General features: G+C 47.9%; 4 protein-coding genes across 7 annotated transcripts in view; 3 read left to right on the top strand and 1 right to left on the bottom strand.

The window, feature by feature from the left end:
• Nucleotides 1–866, top strand: part of LOC128375833 (son of sevenless homolog 1-like) — a 32,177-nt gene extending 31,311 nt beyond the window's left edge. Inside the window, 1 exon segment of the mRNA XM_053336254.1 lies at nucleotides 40–866. Within this exon segment, the coding sequence (XP_053192229.1) occupies nucleotides 40–507 (468 nt within the window). The 3' untranslated portion in view covers nucleotides 508–866.
• Nucleotides 867–3,399: 2,533 nt separating this feature from the next.
• LOC128375824 (tripartite motif-containing protein 16-like) lies at nucleotides 3,400–4,911 on the top strand (the record flags this gene model as incomplete). Its single annotated transcript, XM_053336242.1, has 3 exons — nucleotides 3,400–3,889; nucleotides 4,207–4,593; nucleotides 4,901–4,911. Coding segments are annotated over 3 exons (888 nt in total), but the record flags the coding sequence as incomplete, so codon positions are not given.
• Nucleotides 4,912–7,344: 2,433 nt separating this feature from the next.
• gemin6 (gem (nuclear organelle) associated protein 6) lies at nucleotides 7,345–8,291 on the bottom strand (the record flags this gene model as incomplete). Its single annotated transcript, XM_053336231.1, has 2 exons — nucleotides 8,070–8,291; nucleotides 7,345–7,765 (listed from the first exon to the last, which is right to left on the bottom strand). Coding segments are annotated over exons 1-2 (552 nt in total), but the record flags the coding sequence as incomplete, so codon positions are not given.
• Nucleotides 8,292–8,802: 511 nt separating this feature from the next.
• Nucleotides 8,803–9,758, top strand: part of LOC128378987 (serine/arginine-rich splicing factor 7-like) — an 8,667-nt gene continuing 7,711 nt past the window's right edge. For 3 of the 4 annotated variants that reach the window (XM_053338594.1, XM_053338586.1, XM_053338602.1), the window contains exons 1-2: nucleotides 8,803–8,867; nucleotides 9,334–9,510. In XM_053338594.1, the coding sequence (XP_053194569.1) occupies nucleotides 8,840–8,867; nucleotides 9,334–9,510 (205 nt within the window). In that variant the 5' untranslated portion in view covers nucleotides 8,803–8,839. Of the gene's footprint in view, nucleotides 8,868–9,333; nucleotides 9,515–9,758 lie in introns of all 4 variants that reach the window. The other variant, XM_053338609.1, reaches the window with a different exon arrangement.

Genomic DNA, 9,758 nt, shown 5'->3' with positions numbered 1-9,758 from the left:
GTCTCTGTCTCTCTAACTGTCTCTCTCTCTCGTCCTCAGATGATGTCAAAGTTGGACAGCCCCCCCGCCGTCCCCCCTCGTCAGCCCACCTGTAAGCTCCTCCCTCCTCGTTACTCTTCGTCGGTGTCTTCGTCCCCCCCCGACAGCCCCCCCTCGCTGCCTCCTCGTGAGCCCCTCAGCTCTCCTCTGCACCTCCTGCCCCCCCCTCAGGGCCGCCCCCGCTGTGACCTGCTGCCTCAGGCCTTCTTCCCCTCCTCCTCCTCTATAAGCCCCGCCCCCAACACCTCCTCCTCGTCCCCCCCTCCTCTTCCTCCCCCCGCCCCCGTCACCCCCACCCCCACCCCCGCCTCCAGGAAGATGCCCCTCCCGTCCCCGCCCCTCCCCCAGCTCCCTCTGGACGGCCCCCCCGTCCCGCCTCGTCACGGAGTCCCCAAACTTCCCCCCAAGACCTACAAGAGGGAGTCTCTGAGCCACGCCCCCCTGCTGGACACGCCCCCCGCACTGTGAGCAGCTGATTGGACAGCCGTAGCGGGAGGCGGGGCTAGACGAGCTAACACTACAGCGGATTGGATCAGAACCAACAGAACATCTGATGGACCAATCGGGACGCTCTGATCCAATCAGGACTGAACGTATCCAAACTTCACGTGCCCTTAAAAAACAAACTGTGGCCTCCAGCAGAACGTCGGAGAACGTCTGCGTTTGGGTCTCAGACTCTGAGGTACCGAGCAGAACCAAAGAGGTACTTCGCTGAGACGGACTGATTCTGGCAGACCTGATGCTGGTTCTCTGATGGTTCCTGTTAGAACATGTAAAGAACATGTTGCCTTCTGTAAAACAAGGGAATAAACGTGTTTCTACCAGAACCCGACTCCTGTCCTCATTACCATGGCAACCAGACTCACCTGCTCAGGTGAGTTCAGTCACAGATCTGAAGTTCGTGGTTCTCCGGTTCCACAGATCCGTTTCACACCTGACGGGAGTTTACTAACTACACACTGATGATGAAGGTAACGATGAGTTTAATTCAACATGAATCCAACAGGTTGTAACTCGATGTCTCGACGGGAATGAAAGATGAATTTAAATGAAGATGTAATTATGAGTTTAACTTTTAAAGATAATCTGAATGAGTCAGTCTGCCCGGTCCGGTGCCGTGAGGGTGACCCGGGTCGGCTGGTTTCTCTCAGACTGCCTGGTCCGGTGCTGTGAGGATGATCCGGGTCGGCTGGTCTGGGTCAGACTGCCTGGTCCGGTGCTGTGAGGATGATCCGGGTCGGCTGGTCTGGGTCAGACTGCCTGGTCCGGTGCTGTGAGGATGATCCGGGTCGGCTGGTCCGGGTCAGACTGCCTGGTCCGGTGCTGTGAGGATGACCCGAGTCGGCTGGTCCGGTGCTGTGAGGATGATCCGGGTCGGCTGGTCTGGGTCAGACTGCCTGGTCCGGTGCTGTGAGGATGATCCGGGTCAGCTGGTCTGGGTCAGACTGCCTGGTCCGGTGCTGTGAGGATGACCCGGGTCAGCTGGTCTGGGTCAGACTGCCTGGTCCAGTGCTGTGAGGGTGACCCGGGTCGGCTGGTCCGGGTCAGACCGCCTGGTCCGGTGCTGTGAGGATGATCCGGGTCGGCTGGTTTCTCTCAGACTGCCTGGTCCGGTGCCGTGAGGATGATCCGGGTCGGCTGGTCTGGGTCAGACTGCCTGGTCCGGTGCCGTGAGGGTGATCCGGGTCGGCTGGTCTGGGTCAGACTGCCTGGTCCGGTGCTGTGAGGATGATCCGGGTCGGACTGTCAGGTCCGGTGCTGTGAGGATGATCCGGGTCGGCCCGGTCCTCTGGTTTCATGCTCTGTGTTGAGAGAGGTTGAACTCGCTGGTCTGATGGTAGAAAGAGGAAGTGAAGTTCTGACGTCTGAAGGAGGAACCAGAACCTGTCACTTCCTGTTCCTGCGTGGAACGTTAACGGTTCTGTGTCCCAGAGAGAGACCGGGTCAGTCTCTGTCAGACCTGGTCCAGCTTACTGTCTGAGGGTCAAAGGTCACTCTGACCAGATGATGTGGGAGGAGTTTAGCTCAGTGGGAGGAGGTTAGCTCAGTGGGAGGAGTTTCACTCAGTGGGAGGAGTTTAGTTCAGTGGGAGGAGTTTCACTCAGTGGGAGGAGTTTAGTTCAGTGGGAGGAGTTTCACTCAGTGGGAGGAGTTTCACTCAGTGGGAGGAGTTTCGCTCAGTGGGAGGAGTTTCACTCAGTGGGAGGAGTTTAGCTCAGTGGGAGGAGTTTAGCTCAGTGGGAGGAGGTTAGCTCAGTGGGAGGAGTTTCACTCAGTGGGAGGAGTTTAGCTCAGTGGGAGGAGTTTAGCTCAGTGGGAGGAGTTTAGCTCAGTGGGAGGAGGTTAGCTCAGTGGGAGGAGGTTAGCTCAGTGGGAGGAGTTTAGCTCAGTGGGAGGAGGTTAGTGATGAGTACTGCAGCTGTATCAGAGCCAAGTGACAGACAGACTAAAGGCTGGAGTGTGGATGTAAATGTAAATTTACTGTAAATGAGGAAACACAGTTTGAATCCACAGTGCGGCTCCTCGTCCTGATAACCGTCCCTGATCTTTAAACACAACAAGCTCCACTCTGGGATCAGACTTCCTGGTTCCTTCCCTTCAGATCTACAGATTAAAGATGGGTGTAACCAACATGTGACGCAGGACACAGCTGTCAGTCTGCATTCAGCAGGATCACATGATCAAATCAAAGTTCAAACTTATTAAACTTAACAGGAAGTGAAGCTCAGTCAGTCGTTGCCTCTGAGAGCTGAAATGGCTCAGAGAGATCAGCTGGACCGAGACTCAATCAGCTGTGTGATCTGTCTGGATCTACTGAAGGATCCGGTGACTACTTCCTGTGGACACAGCTACTGTATGAGATGTGTTAAATCACACTGGGATGGAGAGGATCAGATGAAGATCTACAGCTGCCCTCAGTGCAGACAGACCTTCACACCGAGGCCTGTCCTGAAGAAAAACACCATGTTAGCAGCTTTAGTGGAGCAGCTGAAGAAGACTGGACTCCAAGCTGCTCCTGCTGATCACTGCTATGCTGGACCTGAAGATGTGGCCTGTGATGTCTGCACTGGGAGGAAGCTGAAAGCCTTCAAGTCCTGTCTGGTGTGTCTGGTCTCTTACTGTGAGAATCACCTCCAGTCTCACTTTGAATCAACCAAGTTAAAGAAACACAAGCTGGTGGAGCCCTCGGAGAAGCTCCAGGAGAACATCTGCTCTCGTCATGATGAGGTGATGAAGATATTCTGTCGTACAGATAAGAAGTGTATCTGTTATCTGTGCACTATGGAGGATCATAAAGGCCACGACACAGTCTCAGCTGCAGCAGAAAGGACTGAGAGGCAGAGAGAGCTCGAGGTGAGTCGACTAAACATCCAGCAGAGAATCCAGAACAGAGAGAAAGATGTGAAGCTGCTTCAACAGGAGGTGGAGGCCGTCAGTCTCTCTGCTGATAAAGCAGTGGAGGACAGTGAGAAGATCTTCACTGAGCTGATCCGTCTCCTCCAGGAAAGAAGCTCTGATGTGAAGCAGCAGATCAGATCCCAGCAGGAAACTGAAGTGAGTGGAGTCAAAGAGCTTCAGGAGAAGCTGCAGCAGGAGATCACTGAGCTGAAGAGGAAAGACGCTGAACTGAAGCAGCTCTCACACACAGAGGATCACAACCAGTTTCTACACAACTACCCCTCAGTGTCACAACTCAGTGAACCTACAGACTCATCCAGCATCAATATCCGTCCTCTCAGATACTTTGAGGATGTGACAGCAGCTGTGTCAGAGCTCAGAGATAAACTACAGGACATCCTGAGGGACGAATGGACAAACATCTCACTGGCAGTGACTGAGGTGTCAGAACGTATCCAAACTTCACGTGCCCTTAAAAAACAAACTGTGGCCTCCAGCAGAACGTCGGAGAACGTCTGCGTTTGGGTCTCAGACTCTGAGGTACCGAGCAGAACCAAAGAGGTACTTCGCTGAGACGGACTGATTCTGGCAGACCTGATGCTGGTTCTCTGATGGTTCCTGTTAGAACATGTAAAGAACATGTTGCCTTCTGTAAAACAAGGGAATAAACGTGTTTCTACCAGAACCCGACTCCTGTCCTCATTACCATGGCAACCAGACACAGAACCCGCCTCCTGTCCTCATTACCATGGCAAAAGTCAGAACCAGAACCAGAACCAGAGCCCAAGACCAGAGCTGAGTTCTTAAGGTACTCCCATGAAATCACTCTGGATCCAAACACAGCAAACACAGAACTGTTATTATCTGAGGGGAACAGAAAAGTTAAATGGACGAGTAAACATCAGTCTTATTCTAGTTACACAGACAGATTCACTGGATGTTATCAGGTCCTGAGTAGAGAGAGTCTGACTGGACGTTGTTACTGGGAGGTGGAGCGGAGAGGAAGAGTCGGTGTAGCAGTCTCATACGAGAACATCAGCAGAGGAGGAAACCGGAATGAATGTGGATTTGGATATAATGATGAATCTTGGGCTTTATATTGTGACTCTGACTGGTGTAACTTTTGGTTCGACAGCATCTTTACTCCCGTCTCAGGTCCTGGTTCCTCCAGAGTCGGAGTGTACCTGGATCACAGAGCAGGTATTCTGTCCTTCTACAGCGTCTCTGAAACCATGACTCTCCTCCACAGAGTCCAGACCACCATGACTCTCCTCCACAGAGTCCAGACCACATTCACTCAGAAACTCTATGCTGGACTTCATCTTTATTTTGAAGGAGTTATGGCTGAGTTGTGTAAATGTAATTAGGGCGCGAGCGACATGCATGGGGTGGCGAGGGCCCGTTCATCGCTGCTTGCAGCTTTAATTTCATGTTTTAGTCTCCATGTTTCTGAGCTGCTCAGAGATCAGCTGACACGCTAATAACGATATTCAACACTTTATTAACTTTATGTATGTATCGTTGATATCATCAGTTTCTTTAAATGTGACTTTTTCCTGTTTTTATATCCATGGAGGCTTTCACTGCTCATCACCATGTCTTTAAAGTCTGTAAAGTAAGAATAACTATGTGTTCTGAGTTTGACATACCACAGAAAAGTGTGTTGTTAACCACCCTGCCAAATTTCAATGATTAAAAAAATCGCCAAATATATGAAATTAGGCTTCAAAGTTGTGAAAAAATCAGCCTCTGAAGCCCCGCCCCCTACCAAGTGTCACCTGTCAATCAAAGTCACCACCTCTACCAGAAACATGGACGCTACGTCTGAGAGCTTTCTGCTGCCAGCTCAGCGGCTAGCTCAGCTAACTGGCTAACTGTAGACTGTAGTAGTAGTAGTGCTAACTCAGCTAACTGGCTAACTGTAGACTGTAGTAGTAGTAGTGCTAACTCAGCTAACTGGCTAACTGTAGACTGTAGTAGTAGTAGTGCTAACTCAGCTAACTGGCTAACTGTAGACTGTAGTAGTAGTAGTGCTAACTCAGCTAACTGGCTAACTGTAGACTGTAGTAGTAGTAGTGCTAACTCAGCTAACAGGCTAACTGTAGACTGTAGTAGTAGTAGTGCTAACTCAGCTAACAGGCTAACTGTAGACTGTAGTAGTAGTAGTGCTAACTCAGCTAACTGGCTAACTGTAGACTGTAGTAGTAGTAGTGTGTGCTGAATGTATTTATACCTCTACAGCAGCAGGGGCGGGTTTATGCTAATCCTAGCTCCACAATTCAAATCTAAATGGTTGAAATGCTTTTTACACCTTTTATAGAAATACATTTATGACCTATTTAATGTGTTTAGATTAGAAGAAAATGTCTGAATTCACTTTACAGTCTTTAACCTTCACTGACATTTCTTCAGATGAAACTTCCCTTTGTTCTAAATGTTAGTTTCATGTTTGTATTGATGTATTTGTGTCTGTTGTTTCTTAAACAGAGAAAACAGCAGAACTTCCTTCATCACAGATATTTTGTTCTCATCACAAATTCATAAAGAAATGTTCAATCAAACTGTAATGATCATGATAATAATCATTAATGATGTTCTTGTACATAGCTGACATTCTGGGTTACACTAACTGACATTCTGGGTTACACTAGCTGACATTCTGGGTTACACTAGCTGACATTCTGGGTTACACTAACTGACATTCTGGGTTACACTAACTGACATTCTGGGTTACACTAGCTGACATTCTGGGTTACACTAACTGACATTCTGGGTTACACTAACTGACATTCTGGGTTACACTAACTGACATTCTGGGTTACACTAGCTGACATTCTGGGTTACACTAAATGACATTCTGGGTTAAACTAACTGACATTCTGGGTTACACTAGCTGACATTCTGGGTTACACTAACTGACATTCTGGGTTACACTAACTGACTGTGTGGATGAAGTCAATCTGAACATGAAAGCATTGATCACACTTTACTGATTGGATGTGTCGACAATCTGAAGCTTCAATAAAGATGATTTTTATCAACAGTGATCAAAGTGTTTTCTTCTCATTAATAATTATATTAATAAAACTATTAGTAATATTAGTTTATTAGTTTCATGTTCAGCTTCCTGCTCTGAACTCTTTTATCACTTTCAGCTCATCAAAGTTTGATTATTCAAGACAGGAAGAATTCATCTGATCAAACATGAAACAGCAGATAAACTTGATGAAGATGAACGTCGAGGAACCACAATGATCCATTAACGAGGAACCACAACGATCCACCACCGAGGAACTGGACTGAACAGGAGAACCAAAGATCTGAAGGAGTCAAAGTTGAACTCTCAGCATGAATCAAATCATAAGAAACCTGGTTTATAAAAAAAGTATTTATATAAATGAAACAAAACTAGAACATGAAGGAACATGAAGGAACAGTTCTGCTGGGTCTGTATCAGTTTAACTTCTGTTTAATAACTGATCATAAAGCCTGCAGGTAATAAACTGTGATGTCACAGTGACATCACTGTGACATCACTGATTGAATGAAAACATTTACTTTAAGTTCAGAGTAAAGAGAAACAGACTGAAGCTTAAAGTCGTTACCATGGAAACCATCAAGCTTAAAGTCGTTACCATGGAAACCATCAATAAACCATCAGAGACAAACTTCAGGTTTTAATGTTTTATTCAAAGAAAACAAAAAGATTCATATTAAAGGATCAATGATGACATCACACTGATGACATCACACCGATGACATCACACTGATGACATCAGCAGGGCAGGGGCGGAGCTTCAACTGTCAGTGAATGTAAGGGGGTCAAACAGGTTCCAGATCAGTTGCTGCTGCGCTCTGATTCTGGTCCTGGTCCCGGTCCTGGTCCTGGTCCCGGTCCTGGTCCTGGTCCCGGTCCTGGTCCTGGTCCCGGTCCAGGTCCCGGTCCCGGTCCCCTGGTGGGTCCAGGTGATGCGGATCGGTCCGCAGCAGCCTCTGGACCCGGTCCAGGATGATCTGGTTGGCGCTGCAGCAGTCGTCCGGTCCGTACGGAGCGGTGAGCGTCAGTGCTCCGGCGACAGTCAGCTGGTCTCCGTCCTCCTGCACCGGGACCAGGTTCTTCTCCAGCCAGACCCGGACCCGGTCCCGCCGCCGCCGGAGCTGCTCCGGGTCCAGGTCCAGACGGGTCTGAGGGGGGTTGAAGATCGCCTGCAGCCGCCGCGCCATCTCCTCATCGGCCTCCTGTAGAACCTCCACCTGCTGCACCGCGTGACCCATCACCACCCGGACCGAGGAACCGCCCACGTCTCCGAAGTCCACCAGGACCAGGCTGCAAAGGGGGGCGGGACCAGAACACATCAGACCGGATCACGGTTTTCAGAATAAAAGTTGCTGTGAAACATTTCTACATGGGGGGGGGGGGGGGGGGTCACACCTGGGTAACTAGCTGATCAGCTGTTGTGTGTGTATAATGTGTGTGTGTGTGTGTGTGTGTGTGTGTGTATGTGTATAGTGTGTATATAGTGTGTGTGTGTGTGTGTGTGTGTGTGTATATGGTGTGTGTGTACAGTATGATGTGTATATGTGTGTGTATAGTGTGTGTGTGTGTGTGTGTGTGTGTGTGTGTGTGTTACCTGGCTGTTACCGGGTCTACCGTCAGCAGCCATCCTCGGAGCTCTTCATCTTTTCCCGCCTTCACCTTCACCTGTTTGGTGACGTAACGGATCCACTGCAGCGGACCTAAGAGAGGCCAGCTGCACTGCATCACGGTCCTTCCGGTCAACAATCAATTCATCAATTAATCAATAAATCAATAAACTCAGAGCTGCGTCCTGCAGCTGCTGTACGCGCCTCTAAATGCTCCGGGGGGAAACTCCTCCATGAAATAAAGGTTCCTACCCCGCCTCCAACTGACACAACTTTATTTAAAATATTCGGTGTACAAACCGGAAGCGGTGAGTTCCTTTCAGATTAATGTTCAGTTTCTGCTGTTTCCTGTTTTATTAAACGTGTTAAACTTGAAGTTTAAAGTGTTTGATGGCAGGTTAAAGAGGTTAAAGGTTATATATGTATATATGAAGATATGTAGAAATGTGTAACAGTATAAACTCAGGTTTCATTTGACACCAATTACAGTAATTACCATTACTGTGCATATTCTTGTGTTCTTACTCATTAATTATTGTTCTTTATTCTGCTGCTGTAATAAAGTAAACAATAGTAATAAATTAAATAATAATAATAATAAATTAAATAATAATAATAACGGTTTTTTTTTTTGTTTTTTTTTTACTGTGAACTAATATCTGATCTTACTTTGAAAAGCCTAACAGGAAGTTATATTTGACGTGCTTGTTGTAGAATGTCGACTTCCGCTAGCAGCTAGCAGCTAACGGCGGTGAAGATGTCCCGGTCCGGTCGGTACGGAGGAGGTAACGGAGCTGCCCGGTGTCCTCGCGGCCCGGTGTCCTCGTGGCCCGGTGTCCTCGCGGCCCAGTGTCCTAACGGCCCGGTGCTACGGACTGTCCGGTACCGGAGACTCACGGTTCCGGTACCGGACAGTATGTTAGCATGGCTAGCTCAGTTAGCATGATATGACAGTTAGTAGCTGACCTGCAGCGCCGCCAGCAGGCTGCAGACGGAACAGCGTCATATTAATACATTAATATTAATATATTAATATTAATGTATTAATATTAATATATTAATATTAATGTATTATAATAGAATGTTAATAGAATGTTAATATAATATTTAGATAACACATTAATGTTAATATAATATATAGGTAATATATGTTAATATATATAGATAACTGATATTAATGTTAATATTCTGCTTCAGTGTAAATGAACCTGAGTGTTAATGAACGGTATGTGCGCTGTGATTGGCTGGCAGAGAGCAAGGTGTACGTGGGGAACCTTGGTACTGGTGCAGGTAAAGGTGAGCTGGAACGAGCCTTCGGGTACTACGGTCCTCTCAGAACCGTGTGGATCGCCAGGAACCCTCCAGGGTTCGCCTTCGTGGAGTTTGAAGATCCTCGAGATGCTGATGATGCCGTCAGAGGCTTAGACGGCAAGTACGTAACAAACACTGAGCGTGGAAATACACACATTATACACACAGTGACACACACATATAGTGGTGGTAATACTATAGTAGAACGTGTATCTAGAACCCTGTACGTGTTGTTCCATCAGTAGAACATGTATCCAGAACCCTGTACGTGTTGTTCCATCAGTAGAACATGCATCTAGAACACTATACATGTTGTTCCATCAGTAGAACTTGTATCTAGAACCCTGTACATGTTGTTCCATCAG

Source organism: Scomber japonicus, chromosome 2 (assembly GCF_027409825.1).
Source record: "Scomber japonicus isolate fScoJap1 chromosome 2, fScoJap1.pri, whole genome shotgun sequence".
In the NCBI taxonomy this organism is placed as follows: Eukaryota; Metazoa; Chordata; class Actinopteri; order Scombriformes; family Scombridae; genus Scomber; species Scomber japonicus.
This window is presented reverse-complemented; position numbering and strand designations above follow the sequence as displayed.